At 31.8% G+C, this 16,333-nt stretch overlaps 1 protein-coding gene across 10 annotated transcripts in view; it reads right to left on the reverse strand.

The window, feature by feature from the left end:
* Positions 1-4,289: 4,289 nt before the first annotated feature.
* Positions 4,290-16,333, reverse strand: part of LOC6042865 (ankyrin-3) — a 171,190-nt gene continuing 159,146 nt past the window's right edge. For 8 of the 10 annotated variants that reach the window (XM_038254880.1, XM_038254883.1, XM_038254881.1 and 5 more), the window contains 2 exons: positions 11,013-11,145; positions 4,290-6,657 (listed from right to left, as the gene is read on the reverse strand). In XM_038254880.1, the coding sequence (XP_038110808.1) occupies positions 6,249-6,657; positions 11,013-11,145 (542 nt within the window). In that variant the 3' untranslated portion in view covers positions 4,290-6,248. Of the gene's footprint in view, positions 6,658-11,012; positions 11,146-12,176; positions 12,487-16,333 lie in introns of those variants that run through there. The other 2 variants (XM_038254889.1, XM_038254887.1) reach the window with 1 other exon arrangement.

Here is a 16,333-nt window from a genome sequence, read left to right on the forward strand (position 1 = left end):
CAAGACTAACATTTCAAAAGGGCCAAACATTCAATATTACGTCAGCTTTTCAGAACTATTTTTTTCCAAAAGGGCAAACATGGGCACTATTTAAAAAAAATGAATTACTGCGACTATTTTCAAAACTGGCTGTAACTTGAAAACGGTGTCCTTTATCAAAATTTCACTCAAGTACTTTTTTATTTCAAATTCGATTTTACATAGACAAGTTAAGTTGAAAAATTTGTGCGACCAATATTTGGATTTTTTTTAATTAGTATTGATTCAAAAATTCTTAACAAGGTCAAAGATTTTTTTGCACATTCTGGAAATTTGTGAAAAGTTGGCATTTAATGTCCCCTTAAACATATTAAAAAATATTAATAGTGTTTTTTTAATAAAGTTTTAGTGAAAAATAGTGAAACCAAAAAAAATTTACCGTGTATCATTTTTTTCAGTGTAGCCCTTATTAATACCTACAATTTCGAAAAAAATAATAAGAAAGCTTAAAAATGGTGATAAATTTACTAAATTGGAGTAAAGTATGGAATCATTTTTAAAACATTTTCTGATGGTTGAAGATTTCATGATCTCTTCTAAAAAATATTTCTCATGTCAGAAACTGTCCCAATTTGATTGGAAATTAGTAAATTAAAATTGAATAACATACTCACATCAGTCTGCATTCAGTTTGTTTTGATTTTGTAGCAATTCTTCACGAAGTCGGCCGATTTATACCATTTTTTGTATTTTTTTTATTTGGCTTTAACTTTGCGGGGGCCTTCCCTATGAGTCCTATGACCCAAGAAGCCATTTTGTGTCATTGGTTCACCCATACAAGTCTTCATACAATTTTGGCAGCTGATTCAATTGGCAAAATCAATTCAAAATTTTGTATATTTTTATGAAAATTACCCCTTTTTCTCGAGCTTGAGAGTTTTTTCGAAAATCTAAAATATTGTTTTTTGACTTTTGCATTGCAATGCACATAGGCAAAACCGTGGAACGACCATTTACAAATAGTTGTTTACTAGTTTTTTTTTACTACAGTTGGACAACATCTTTAAAGTCATAAGTGCTTGGTAATAATGGAATGTTTTTTTTTTAATTTCACAATGGATAAAAAAAATTGTTAAGCTATATTTAAAAGAGCAAGCAACTTAAGAGAAGAACGCAAATTTAAACAAAACAATTTAATAGACCAATGTGGATTTGTAATCAAGCAGTCTACTCTTCACCTAAGTTAACAGTGAAGATTTAACATGTTTCGATCATCTTGAGTTCGATTATTTCAAGGTTTCAGACGAAGTTTTCCATTTTCCCTAGTTTTTTCTTCTATTTACCAGTTGTTTGTTAAAAAAAAATAGTTCCAAAATTGTTGTTTCAGTGAACAAAAATAAATTGAAAAAAATGTTTTTATTACTTCTAGCTTTATTCAAAAAAGGTTTCTGTCAAGAAAGATCGAGCACCAACAATTTTAAATAACCGTTATGATCCGTTCTTAGCTTTTTGTTCACGTACAAAGCAATTTGTTCTCAGAAAAATAACTTTTTGCACTTTCTCTGTCATTCACGAATGAAAAAACGTCCAACTTTTCATCGCTAAAAGAACAGTACTAAAAAGTACTTTCCAGCATTCATTTGAGTGCTGAAAAGTTCAACTTTTCTACACTGGTATCGATTTACTATAGGGCCATTATGTGCTTACATCGAGCATCTAATTTGTTCAGTTTTGGTCGGCATTTTGACGTTAAAATACAGCTTCTGAAAATAGTTTTCATCATTGTATTACGAAATCAACAATTCAAACTCAGTTTGTGATCCAGTTAACATAGTTTGCCACAATTTAATAGTAGTTTATGCAACAAGTTGCAAAAATAGGATTTTTTCAGCACGAGTCGTACATTTATCCAACGAGGTTGATCGAGTTGGATAAATACGAAGAGTGCTGAAAAAATGAAGTTTTGCAACGAGTTCCATACAACATTTTTTGCAATCTCCAGGATCCCTTCGAAAGATTGGCTGCGCTATGGTCTGATTAAATTAGATTAGAGATTAGAGTTCCATACAACATTTTTTGCAATTCCGAAAAACACCCATTAAGTGAAATTTGAAGTCAAATTTTTATGTATTTTGTCAATAAATCGTTTAAATCAAAAAAATGTTGAAAAGTGTTACTTTTCGAAACAAGAGCTGAAAAGTTCAACTGTTCAACACCCATTTCAGTGCTGAAAAGTAGAACTTTTCAGCATTTATTTTGAAAAGTGTTGCTATTCGATTCAGTTATTTTTGGTACATAAAAGTAGGCTATTTCGTCGTTCAAGATTGACAGGAAAAGCAAGTAGTTTTACGACGGAATTGCAAAAAAAGTATGTTTTTATCGAATCGATTGTTGATATTTTTAGTGACGGCAAAAAACGAAGTTGATTTAAATGCAGGGTTGTTACGGACAAGTTGAAAAAAATCCGCGCCAGATCCGCGCCGACCCAAAACCCAATCCGCGCGAAATTCGCGCCATATAAAAAAATAAATTCGCGACAAACATAGAAGAGAGTAACATAATGACTATTTTTTTTAAACGAAAAAGAATAACTTAGAAAGCATTTGGATCAGTACCGTTGTGGATTCAAATCCCACCTGCACCAACCTTTTTCGCCACTTCTGAAAGATTACTAGCAGTTGATGTAACAATTTAAATATCATTGCTTTGAAAACAATTTCAGGAGAAAAATAAAATTTTATATTCAAAAATTTAAAATTAAACCGCAAAATTTAAAAATCTAATGATTTTTTACTCGATAATTCTCGCCAAAATTTTACTCCGTAAAATCGAAAAACGAAATTTCTATTATTTTCTTTTCTAAAATTTTCTAACTAAAATATGACTCCGAATATGATCCAAACTAAGAAAATGGCTAAAATTGTGGTATTTAATAATTTAATAAATTAATAAATTAATAATTTAATAATTTAATAATTTAATAATTTAATAATTTAATAATTTAATAATTTAATAATTTAATAATTTAATAATTTAATAATTTAATAATTTAATAATTTAATAATTTAATAATTTAATAATTTAATAATTTAATAATTTAATAATTTAATAATTTAATAATTTAATAATTTAATAATTTAATAATTTAATAATTTAATAATTTAATAATTTAATAATTTAATAATTTAATAATTTAATAATTTAATAATTTAATAATTTAATAATTTAATAATTTAATAATTTAATAATTTAATAATTTAATAATTTAATAATTTAATAATTTAATAATTTAATAATTTAATAATTTAATAATTTAATAATTTAATAATTTAATAATTTAATAATTTAATAATTTAATAATTTAATAATTTAATAATTTAATAATTTAATAATTTAATAATTTAATAATTTAATAATTCAATAATTTAATAATTTAATAATTTAATAATTTAATAATTTAATAATTTAATAATTTAATAATTTAATAATTTAATAATTTAATAATTTCAGATTTCAATTTTTTTTTATTATAATATTTCGCTTTTAGACGGAAATATAAACTTAAGATTTAATTTTTTTTTTAATCTAAAAGCTTCATAGCTTAAAATATTTGAAATGCTGTAGTTTTCGAATTTTGTAATTTTGATTTTGATAAAATGGTTATTAATATGATCTCTTAATATCTATTGTTTGTTATATTAAAAATGCCTTGGAACCTTTGATAGCCTGTACTGAGCTTAAAAATAAATCTAAGGGTTAAATCCAATCCGGAACATACCCTAGCAATCATTTATGTTAATCCTTATGTTTAAATTTTTGGAAAAAGTTTGAAATATGATTAAGAAGATAAAAATTGAATGTATCCTGTGAATAATAACATAAAAATATTTAAAACACGTAAGCAAAATTTATATAAGATATTATGATACATTTTTAAAAATAAACGCGCCTTGAAGATTATTTCGAAGTTTCGTATTTTGTATTTTTACAATCAATAATTTGCAGAAGAAAATGTACTTCGTTACTTCTTAGAAATTGATGTTTTTGCACTCAACGAGAAAGATTTATTTTTTTGAATTGGTAATAATATTTTTTGTAACTTGAAAGAAATTCTATAGTTCTCAATTATTTTATTTATCAAAATTCTATCCGCGCGAAATCCGCGCCTGAACAAAATTAGCCAGCAAATCCGCGCCAGATCCGCGCGATACGCGCCATCCGCGCCATCCGCGCGATCCGCGCCGTCCGTAACAACCCTGTAAATGAAAACGGGATTTTTTCGGCTGACATGAACAAAAAACTCTTTAACATATTTTTCAGCAGGATTAAATTTATTTCTCTTTCAAATTTATACTTAATCACTTTAAATATGCTTCACAATTTTTTGAATCATCTTCTTTTGTTTTTTTTTTTCAGTATGTTCTCTACACTACGCAATATATATATTACTCTTTCTTCAGCGAATGAAATTTTGTGTGTGTGCTGTTGTGTATTGCAACTGAATGCCCCACAATCGCCTTGTATAGCATTTTTTTCTCTTCATTTTTTGTTTGTTTTTTTAGGAATTTCCTTCTCGCGTGTTCATTTTTCTTTTTTTTTATTCTCAACTGTAAATAAACGAAGCACACTTTCCTTCAATTTAGTTTCCTTTTTTTATTTCATTTCACTCAATCTGCAACAGTGACGATAAATATTTGTTTTATATTTGCTTTTGCTCTTCACGTGTAGTAGGCGGCAGAGTAGATTTGTTGATTTTCTCTCATTCTTTCACTACAGTTTTCGGGTCACGGGTCACTACGTTTTTGTTTTGTTGCTGCTGTCGCAAATTGAAAATAAGTTGCTTATTCATAACTGGTAGCGCAATTTTCGTTTTAGTTTAGTTGAGTTGCCTACTGCGATAGAGGACGGGTGTGTGTATCGGTGTGTTTGCGTGTTTTTCTTCGTCTTGAAAGGTGGATTAAATTAAAAATAAAACAGAAGTAAAATTACAACAAAAAGAACGATGAAGCTTATATATTAAAGGGGGAAGCTACCATGGAAGGAGGTTAAATTAATAAATAGTCACACTCAAAAAATAGGATAAATTAAGAACTAAAAAACAAATGAAAAAAAACACTGCTTAAAATACTGTTTTTATAGTAGTGACATCTACGTTGTGTGTTTGTTTGTGTGTGTGTGGTGAGGCTCCTCAAATCCTGGAGCTTTTCGGAGCACCCCTTCAGAGATGAGAGAAAATGCTAAAACTACGTGCTTCTTTCTAGAGATGCTCAATATTATTGTAATAATCTAAACTTGTTTTGTAATGCGTTGATTTGATATATTGTTGCTTACATGTACTTTCATTTCACGTGTGATTTGTAGAGTGTTTGTTTTTGTTTTTGCGATTTTTGTAATTTTGACTTTAGCAGATAAATATGAACATTTATTAGTTGAATTGCCAACTGCTCAACTTTTCCTTCTTTTTCACCCTTTTGTCAGCACCCAGTTTAATCTAATCCGTAACATTCCACGTAATCTCGATGTTGTCTCTGAAAATTTTGGGATTTATTTCCCTGTTTCTAAATGAAGTCAACATTCAGGTAAAGCTGTTAATTTATTGTTTACTTTTTATTATTTCCAAATAAGTTACGTTTTAATCGATTTTCCACAATTAATATCAAATTCGCCTTCTTTATTGGCTCTTTTCCAAAGACAACATTGATAAATGTTAGCAAAAATAAATAATCTTGGTTCCACGTTCATTTTATATATTTTCTCTCTGGATTCTTTTCTTTATTTTACAACTCCGACTAGCCCTCACTTGCAGTGAAAAACGTCGGAGTTCTGCACGAGCTTCGCAGTCCTTTCGGTTTGAATCGAAACAAGCACGCTTTTGAACGCTTAAAAATAGGCACGATCAAAATGAAGTTTAAAGGACGTTTTTTTCTGCCATTTTTATTGGTGTTGGTAAAACTTTCTACTATAATTTGAATTGGGATTTTGTTGGGCCTTCTTTCGCACCACGATTAAACCTAAGCTGCCCTACCTCTTGTGTGTGTAATGCTGTGACGGAGAAAAGATAGTTTGATTTACCTCTAAAAAAAAACACGATATAAATACACAATAAAACTTTCACTTTCTCACAGTAGAAACCAAACTTTGTGACATAACTTATCCGGGAAGTTAAAACAAAGTTTCAATCGATCTACGACTTACCGATCATGATCTCCCCTTTTTTTGGCCACAATTAATCAAAATTCACAACAAGCCCCCATTCGAACGAACCCCGCTTAATTCTTCCTCTCCTCGTTCATGAACTCGTCCACGATCGAGTTGATCGACGGCTTCGCGTCCGGCTTCCCGTCGACGACCTCCGTCACGGTGACCGTCGTTCGCGTTTGATCGCTGCCCGGCATCTGCTGCGTCGTCGTGGTGATCTTCGACAGCAGCTCGTCCTCGGGGAAGTCCGCGTCCATGGAGGTTAGCGTTATCGTCTTGGTGGTGGTGGTGGTTCGCGTTGTGGTCGTTTCGTCCGGGGCGCCGTCCTCGGTTGTTACCGTTGTGATGCAGGTGGCGTTGGAACTCTGGTTGGCGGCGTTCTGCAGCTGCTCGAGCAGTTGCTGTTGGAGTTCCGGGGGGATTTCCTCGCCCGATGCGTTGATCGTGGTGGTGGTGGTGATGACGGTGGTGCGAACGGAGCTGGAAAGGGAAAATTATAAATTAAGAAAACATAGTTTTCGTAGAGGGTTGGTTTCGTAAATCATACTTTGTTGTTTTAAAAAATTTGTCAATCTTTGCATCTATTATTTACTCTGGTGAATAATAAGTTGTCCCGGGACTTTATTAAAACCCCTTCGGTCCATTTGAACTCTTCCTTCTAAAGCAGAGTTACAAAAAACTTAAATTTTTAGTGGCTTTAACGTATTATTAAAATTTCTGTCGCATACTTTTCGATAAAAGAAATGATTTTACATCTTTCTTTCAACGTTTAACTCCAAACAATTTTGGTAGCTGTCCTTACAGAATTTGCATTTTTCCATACAAAAATGGTAATCAAATATTCGAAACCCTGTATCTTTTGAAGGAGTTTGCTGATCGGTTTGGTGTCTTCGGCAAAGTTATAGGTATTATCGAATCTATTGGCACTACGCCCCCCGGGGCATGGCCTTCCTCTAACGTGGGATTTCTGCTCCAGCGCCTCTGACGAGACAGGAGAAACCGGGACCGACGTTTTACTTCACCATCCGATAGAAGCTCAGTGGATAAGGCGGGAATCGAACCCGCGTCTCATAGCATCATCGGGATCGGCAGCCGAAGCCGCTACCCCTGCGCCACGAGACCACACCAGGTACCAGGTATTGGTGAGGACTATTCAGAAAAAATGGCACATGAAATGTTTTTTGATCGATTTTTAAATTTAGATGTGTTACATAATTCAATTCCTTAAAATCCTTTTTCTTATTTATTTTTATATCTTATAGAGAATAAAAAACCGCAACTTTTGAATCGTAGAAAAATGCGGATAAAAATGTTGCCACCTAGCAGTGATTTTTTTTTTTGAAGGTAGAAAACTTTAGTTTTTTTTTCAGTTTGTAATGCAAAATCAAATTCAAAGTTTTTGCCTTCCTCACTGAGGTAAGGCTATAATCCTGCTCTAAAATTGAACTTTTTATTGAAAGCTCGAAAACCCACCTTGATGTATACATATCGACTCAGAATCGAAAACTGAACAAATGTCTGTGTGTATGTGTGTGTGTATGTGTGTGTGTATGTGTGTGTGTGTATGTGTGTGGGTATGTGTGTGTGTATGTGTGTGTGTATGTGACCAATAATGTCACTCAGTTTTCTCAGCACTGGCTGAACCGATTTTGACCCAACTAGTCGCATTCGACTTGGTTTAGGGTCCCATACGGTGCTATTGAATTGTTTGAAGTTTTGATAAGTAGTTCAAAAGTTATGTATAAAAATGTGTTTTCGCATATTTTCGGAAGATGAATAAATGGCAATAAACTGAACCAAACATCATCATGTTATACATCGTTATTTAGGTAATTGAAAGACCTTTCCAACGAGTCCACAACATTGAAGATCTGGCAACCCTGTCTCGAGTTGTAACCACTTAAGTGATATTTATGTACTTTTTTGTAGCCGGATCTCATTTAAATGTATGTAAACAATGTTCGGATCCATCATCCGACCCATCGTTGGTTAGGTAATCAAAAGAACTTTCCAACGAATCTACAACATTGAAGATCTGGCAACCCTGTCTCGAGTTATAACCACTTAAGTGATATTTATGTACTTTTTTTGTAGCCGGATCTCATTTAAATGTATGTAAACAATGTCCGTATCCATCATCCGACCCATCGTTGATTAGGTAATCGAGAGACCTTTTCAACGAGTCCACAACATTGAAGATCTGGCAACCCTATCTCGAGTTCTGACCACTTAAGTGATATTTATGTACTTTTTAGAAGCCGGATCTCACTTAAATGTATGTAAACGATGCCCGGATCCATCATCTGACCCATCGTTGATTAGGTAATTAAAAGACCTTTCCAACGAGTCCAAAACATTTAAGATCTGGCAACCCTGTCTCGAGTTCTGACCACTTAAGTGATATTTATATACTTTTTTTTGTAGCCGGATCTTACTTAAATGTATGTAAACAATGTCCGGATCCATCATCCGACCCATCGTTGGTTAGGTAATTAAAAGACTTTTCCAACGAGTCTTAAACATTGAAGATCTGGCAACCCTGTCTCGAGTTCTGACCACTTAAGTGATATTTATGTACTTTTTTGAAGCCGGATCTCACTTAAATGTATGTAAGCAATGTCCGGATCCATCATCCGACCCATCGTTGGTTAGGTAATCGAAAGACCTTTCCAACGAGTCTTAAACATTGAAGATCTGGCAACCCTCATATACACTATTTTACGAAATCGGCCTGATTCCAAAATGTGTTTAATGTAATGCTGTAATTTTGCAGAGGATTAAAACATAATCTTGAGAGCCTGTTTGGTAAAGCATATTTTTAAATAAAATACTTTCTAATTTACCACTGTTTCGTCCTTAAATTTGTATCCGGGCAATATGTTGTTGTATTTTCATGAAAATATGTACAAAAAAAACAAAAGGATTTTTATGCAGTCGTCTTGGTAGAGCGTCCAATTTCCCGGGGTTACAAATTCCCGGGAAACGGGAATTTTTCAACAAATTTTCCGGGAATTCCCGGGAAATTTGAAATTTATCAAAAATTGTTCTGATCCTAGTTTTAATTAATATTTTGCAACAAAATTGTATAGAACAGCAACTATAATGGTCAAAATAAGTGTTAGGTTCAATTAATGTCTTGGCTGCTTGTAAAAAAACATACAACTGCAAGAAAATATATAAATTTTCTAAATATATAAGCTGTCTTTCAATTCGTTCAAATATAAAAAAATAATGATTAGTATTTTGTTTTTATAAGAAGTACCTAGGTATTATATTTTTAATCACATTGTTTGAAAAAAAAAAAAGTAAAACGAATCCATTCTCCAAATCAATAAATTGTCTCTGTGACCAGTTTGAGCGAATACGATAAAGAATAATATTGATAATTTAGTTGAAATAAAAAAAATCATGCAGCGATTATGTTTTTCACGGAAAAAACCGAAATGAAAAAAAATATTATGAAAAATATGTTTTTCATGGTAAATATTGCATTCAGTAGAAATCTTACTGGTTTGAGCTCTTGAATAAATTAAGCATTGAATTTAGCTTAAAAATCTGCTTTTCACTTGAAATACCATTTTTTGAAATCACAACTCAAAGTTTTCAAATGTTTGGAGCGAGTATTTTACAAAGTGGTATTTTAATGATTTTTTAATGATTCGGCCTAATAAATAACATCGGTTAAAAGAATTTTCCCAGCAGAAAAAAAAGTTAAGTAGTTTCATATTTTAACCTGTTACGCTCTTGGTAGCTCAAATATTCTATAAAGTTTTCAACTTTTAACTGTAATTTTTCAAAAACTTTTAAACAAATTAACCTAATTCTTCTAGCAAAAATCCTCTTCAAGACATTCAATGATACCCATTTCAATTTCCTTCCAATTTTGTCATGTCAAACAAAACGTAAAAAAGCTCAGTTTTGATCTTGGCGGAAGAGGTACCTTATTTAAAAATGATATAACAAGGATTTCGTTTAAAAAGCTTACCAAAATTATGATAGTTTATCCATAACATCGTAATTTTTGTTGCTTAACAAATAAACAAGATCTATTACCAGTTTTGAATGCTTCACAAATTAATATCATATGAAATAAATCATGACATGAAATTTTTAGACGAACTGATAAGATCAACAAGAACAGTGAATAGAATTTAATAAAGAAAATTGAGCTCTTTCATTTTTTATTATAGTTTAAAAAAAATGTACAAAAAAATTGAAAAATGTATACTTCCGCTTGAATTTCGGGAATTCCCTAGAAATATTCTTATTCGGTAAATCCCGAGATTTTTTAAATTTGGATTGGAATATTGACAGTCCAACATTTTGGAAGGGAATATTGTCACTTTCCACGATATCTGAAAACACCTTTTAACATACATTGGGGAAATATTACATAGTTCTCACGGAAAAGTTGAGTTTTATCTATCTAGTTGTCTGCAACAAAGTATTAACTTTTTTTTGTTGTCTTTCTGAATGCTTTAGAACTATAGACTGAATCATTAACCAACAGTGATGAAAATGTATATTACACATTTTGACTGTTATATTTCAAAAGGCGTCACGATCATTTTGACACTTTCTGGAGCGTTCTTTTATTCTTCCTCTTCGTAAAAAAGTTTTCAAGATATCAAATCTTAAACATATCTTTGGAACAGCTAAAATATCGAATAGTGTGTTTGCTTTTTTATGCCATAAAATAGCACATAAAAAGCAAAACTTGATTTGTATGTTTTCTTAAAAAGAATTTTGGAAACATTCATAAATATTTTAAAACATTTTTAAATAAAAAAATGTTGCTAAAATATAAAAGCTTCGCAATTAAAAAAAAAACTCACCCATCATCCGACTCGTTCACGAACGTGTTCGTTTCCGTCCGGCTGCTGGCCTCCGCTCCATCGGCATCGGATTTGGGCGGCTCGCTCGGTTCCATCACAACTCCGTGGTCGGTGTTTTGCACTAGGTAGTTCTCTGCAAATCACACGGGAACCATGTTAGAAATGTTTCACATTGCAGATTTGACCGACAATGCTACGGAAAATGTTGCTTTATTTGTTTTTTTTAGCAGGCTTGATTTCATTCATGATTAAAATTAGAGGAGAGAGATATTTCAAACACGTTAGATCTACATTCAAATGCATTCCGGGTTGGCTAGCTATTCTAAAGGAAATTGGGGAAATCGATCAAAAACTATTCGAGCAATTTAGTTGTTTATTTAAGGTTATTTGTTTGTTATCAGTTGAGTTTGTTTCGTTTTATTTGAGTTATTTTTGTTGGTTAGTCTTAAAACACTACCATCATGCAAGATACGGTCACTGGTATTAGTAAAAGCGACTTGTAACAGCACTATCGGAAACGCGGTTTGTTTTAGCAGTTTCGAGAAGCAGCAAAGAAAGATGTACCAACAACCAAAAAGGAATGTAATATGTTAAGTATATGAAACATAAAATGTACAATTACAGATATAAAGGCAAAGAAGGAATACATGATGTTTTGAGGGAATTGGGGAAGTTGTTTGAGCTGAGACAGGTCGGTTGACCCGAAATGGGCATAATGTTGTGGGGTTAGTAATGTTGTGCCACAACTAGAGGAGAACAACTTTTCAACAACATTCGGCAGGATTCTTTTGGGTTGTGCTTTTTTGAGAAAATGCCACAGAAAATTTTGTTGTGTAGCGAAAAACAGGACAAACAGACAGAAAGACAGAGAGGAAGAGAGCACAAGAAGAAGGAATTTCTAGGTAGAAGTAGAATCAAGACACTTTTTTTTAAGAAAGGGGGAAACAGTTTGAGGCAAACAAGAGTGTTGCGTGAAGTTCTACATACTATCGCTCTGATTGACCACCACCGTTTGTTCGACGACTGATCCGCCACCAGTTTTTGTCGTGGTTGAAATTGTGGAGGCCACCGGCAGACTGGTGGTGGTGCTTTCTCGTCCTCCGTCATGCGCACCGAGGTCGAATCTTCGTCCTCTTGTTCGTTCAGGTTGTCCGGCTCCTGTTCGTCCTCCAGCAGATCCAACAGATCTTCACACTCGACCGGCAGTTTGCGCGGCGAGCTTGCGTCGCCGTTCAGTTCTAGCGATTTGATCGCTTCTTCCGGTTTTTGTTTATTCTCTTCTTCTTCTTGGACGACGACCTGGGTCATGAAATTGTTCTCCAACATGATAAAGTCTGCCTCGGAAGCAGTCGGAGTCGGAACGGATTCTTCAACGGGATTCTTTGAGGTCGACTCCAACTCTTTTGTTGCTGGTCGTCGGAGGTGCACTGCATTTGGTTCGTAGCTTCTACTGGTTGGCCAGAGGTGACTTTACCTTTGAATTGGGGAACAACACGGTTGGGGTAGGAATGGGCCGATAAAGGGACGATATTATAAAATTTTGCTTCTTTTAAAAATTACAGTTGCGGGGGTTTGGAAGAAAAAGTTTTGGTAAGAAAGTTTCTAAACGGAATCATAACATTTAACAATACCTGACAATGTTTTAACACTGTTTGAATTGACTTTATTTGACTTTATAATTGGAAATGTTTTTAAAGTTTGAGTTACGAAAAATTAAAAGCATATTTTAGCTAGTTCATTTATTCTGAAATGATAATTTTATGTATTTATAATTGAGTTGCTAAAAAATAATCGTTTAGTGAAAAACATATTTTCTAGACTTTGTTATATCCAAACAGTTTAATTCAAAAATGTATTATAACTGCTCATCAAAAAGGAATTGGTCCAATAAATGTTAGAATGGAGCTTGGCAATCCTTTTAAAAATTGTAAATTTTGAATTTGACTTTTTGACTCAATGTTAATTTATCTAGTTGTCAGCAAGATCCTCTGTAATTTCACTTAGCTTTAAGAAAAATTTAAATACAAAAGCCGACTCGATCCTAACCAGGTCCTAGTACCGAAAAGGACCTATTAAAAATAATTTTATAAAAAAAAGTATCTAGTTGTCAGTATTTAACTGTTTTTATTATTATTATTTTTCAACGTTAGATTCAGTTTTATAAGATTCCATGTTTTACCATCTATTTTATGCGAAATGTTTGAGAGACAAATTCTTTAAACATGGGTGTACCCCATTTGGCATAATGGACATTTGGCATAACGGGGTTTCAAGATGGACGTTTGGCATAATGGACGTTTGGCATAATTGGTCCAAGACATCAGGGACGTTTGGCATAATGGACATTTGGCATAATGGACGTTTGGCATAATTCGTTCAAAACCCATCAAGGACGTTTGGCATAATGGACGTTTGGCATAATTTTTGCTAGCTTTTTTTTGTTCAATTAGTATTTATTTTTTGTAAAGAATAATAATTTATAGGTTTTTTTTCCTTTTTTCTAAGCAGATAACTTTACTTTAAAAATGATTTTGATTTCAAGAAATCTAGTATCTTTGTCATTTTCTCCCAATAGATGTATTTTTTTCCTTTTTTTTCTTAATAAAGCTTGAAAATGCAATTTTTCATAAATATAAAATGCATTTTTTCATAAATATATTATATTGAGATTTTTCTTCTTTTGAAATATTTTGCAGCTAATTTTTTGTATTCAATTATTCCTTCTTTTATTTTAAATTCAACCTAACAAAATGATGTATGTTTTGCCAGTCTTTGAAATATAGCAATAAAGATTTTATACTGTTTACCCTTTTCCCTCCTTTTTCAAATTCAACCTAAAGAATGTATGTACATTTTGCTCTTCTTTAACGAAATGCATTTAAATTTTTTAAAGCAATTTGCTATTTTTTTATTTTAAAGCTAAAATAAGGTAAAATCTCTCAAAAAATTCGCAGCTTGTTTTTTCAAAATTTTGCAATCATTGTTTTTATGCACTTTTTTTTCTTTAATATTCATCCTTAATAAGGGATGTACATTTTTCTTTCTTTAAATATTTGACAAATGAGTTATGAAATTTTCCCTTCTTTTATTTTAAATTCAACTTTTAGAAGGGAAAATCTCTAAAAACAATACTTTTCGAATATTTGACAATTAACTTCGATTATGAAATTTTTTATAACATTTATATTTATTTATATAAAATTCAACTTATGGAAGGAAAAGTAAATTTGAAGATTCACATTTTGACACTCTTTAAATGTTTGACTATCGCAATATTTTTTATGTTTTTCACCTACCTCTCTTAAAAATAACATTTAATCAGCATTTATTTTTTTTGGGCAGTTGTCCCTTCTTTAAGATTAGTATTGAATAAATAACAGAAGGGAAAATTCCATAAACAACTTTATTGCAAAAATTAAACCAACAGAGAAAAAATGTGCAGAAATTATATAAATGTTTAAAGACAACATCTATAAGAGAATTTCCCTTCTTCAAGTTAAATATAAAAAATGATGGGAAAATTGAATAAAAAAAACTCAATTGCAAAATATTTAAAGAAAAGCAACATCGACATCCATTCACCCAAAATACAGGATCGAGAGTATAATTCCATCAAAATTTATAGAGAGCTCAATGCTAAACTCGATAGAATAATAGGGGGATGGCGTCGCTATTTTTAGACCAGGTTTTCCACTTTTTCTCATCGAAACCGACTACTTTATTGACTTAATTTTGCTGGGCGAGATAGGACGCCGTCTATTTTTAGACGATGACTCAGCACTTTTCCACTCTTGCACCTCAAAAACCAGGTGGCAGCACGATGTAACGCCACGTCCCTATGGTACAAACTCTGCAAAACAATTAATTTCATTAATTAATTGAAACAGTAAATCTGCAACAAGACTCATACATGGAAATCTGACTACTCTTGTGTCACCAAGCTGCTGTGGTCAAGGCAGTTTAGTCATTGAGTTAGTCTATTAAAGGTCTCTGGTTCAGTTCCCGTAGAGAACACTTTTTGTTTTGAAGGATGAACTTTTTCTTGAAAATGGACTCGAGGTCGGTCATCTAGAACTGTGTTCTCTGTGTCTGTGAATCTTTCCGCTAGTTTCGTGTCGGATGAGTGCTGCCAGTTCTGGGGTTTCTTTAGATTAAATTCGAAAAAGAAGGGAAAATGTGAATTTATTTAGAGATTTCCTTCTTCAAGTAAAATTTTGATCAAAAGAAGGAAAATTGTATTATAAAGCTCAATTGTCGAAAATTTGAAGAGGTTTTTCTCATCATGAATTTCATATAAAAGGGAAAATTTCATTTAAAAAATTACTGCTAATTATATTGAAAGGGGAAAAATCTTAAGCTAACAAGAGATATTTTCTTCTTTATACTAATTATTTAATAAAAATATCGAAATTTCATTGAAAAGATTTATTATGAATTATTCAAAAAGGAAAGAATTGACTATTGGGGAAAAAATATAGAGATACCTAATTTTTTATAGAAAAAAATGATAATCTCTTAAAGTAATATAAAAAAGGTAAAAAATAAACATTTTCGTTCGTGAAAATGACAAATACTTAACAAAAAAAACAAGCTAGTAATAATTATGCCAAACGTCCTTTATGCCAAACGTCCTTGATGGTTTTTGAACGAATTATGCCAAACGTCCATTATGCCAAATGTCCATTATGCCAAACGTCCCTGATGTCTTGGACCAATTATGCCAAACGTCCATTATGCCAAACGTCCATCTTGAAAACCCGTTATGCCAAATGTCCATTATGCCAAATGGGGTACACCCTTTAAACATATTTGCAATTTCCCAAAACTCCTTGGAATTATTTTTTTGCAATTTTTTTCTTTTTCATGTTTTCAAACCGTAGAAAAGTGTTTCCATTGTTTCATTCAGAACGAACAACGATTGGATTTTATCCGATATTTAACTATTTCAATAACTAAAAATCTAATTTTTTCAAATGTAACTCACAAAAAAAAGTTCAAGCGAAACATATGAAAAAAAATATGACATAACAAATTTAGTTGGAAAAATTTAAAATATTTGCCACAAAAAAAATCATTGCCAAACTCAAGTTGGATTTTTTTTAACAAATATTCAATCAATGTGACAAAATGAACCAGAATCATAACTTTACGCTGGCCATAATCTTCAAAATTGTGCTCTATTTTATATTAGATTTTATTTATTTTGTTGTTGTTTTAAGTTATATGTTACTTCTTGTTAGATAAACAAAAAATAATAAAAATCTTATGATTTATAAAAAAATATTTTGAAAACCTATGTCAAATGCGTCTAATATTTATAA

This window comes from Culex quinquefasciatus, chromosome 2, assembly GCF_015732765.1.
Source record: "Culex quinquefasciatus strain JHB chromosome 2, VPISU_Cqui_1.0_pri_paternal, whole genome shotgun sequence".
Lineage (NCBI taxonomy): Eukaryota > Metazoa > Arthropoda > Insecta > Diptera > Culicidae > Culex > Culex quinquefasciatus.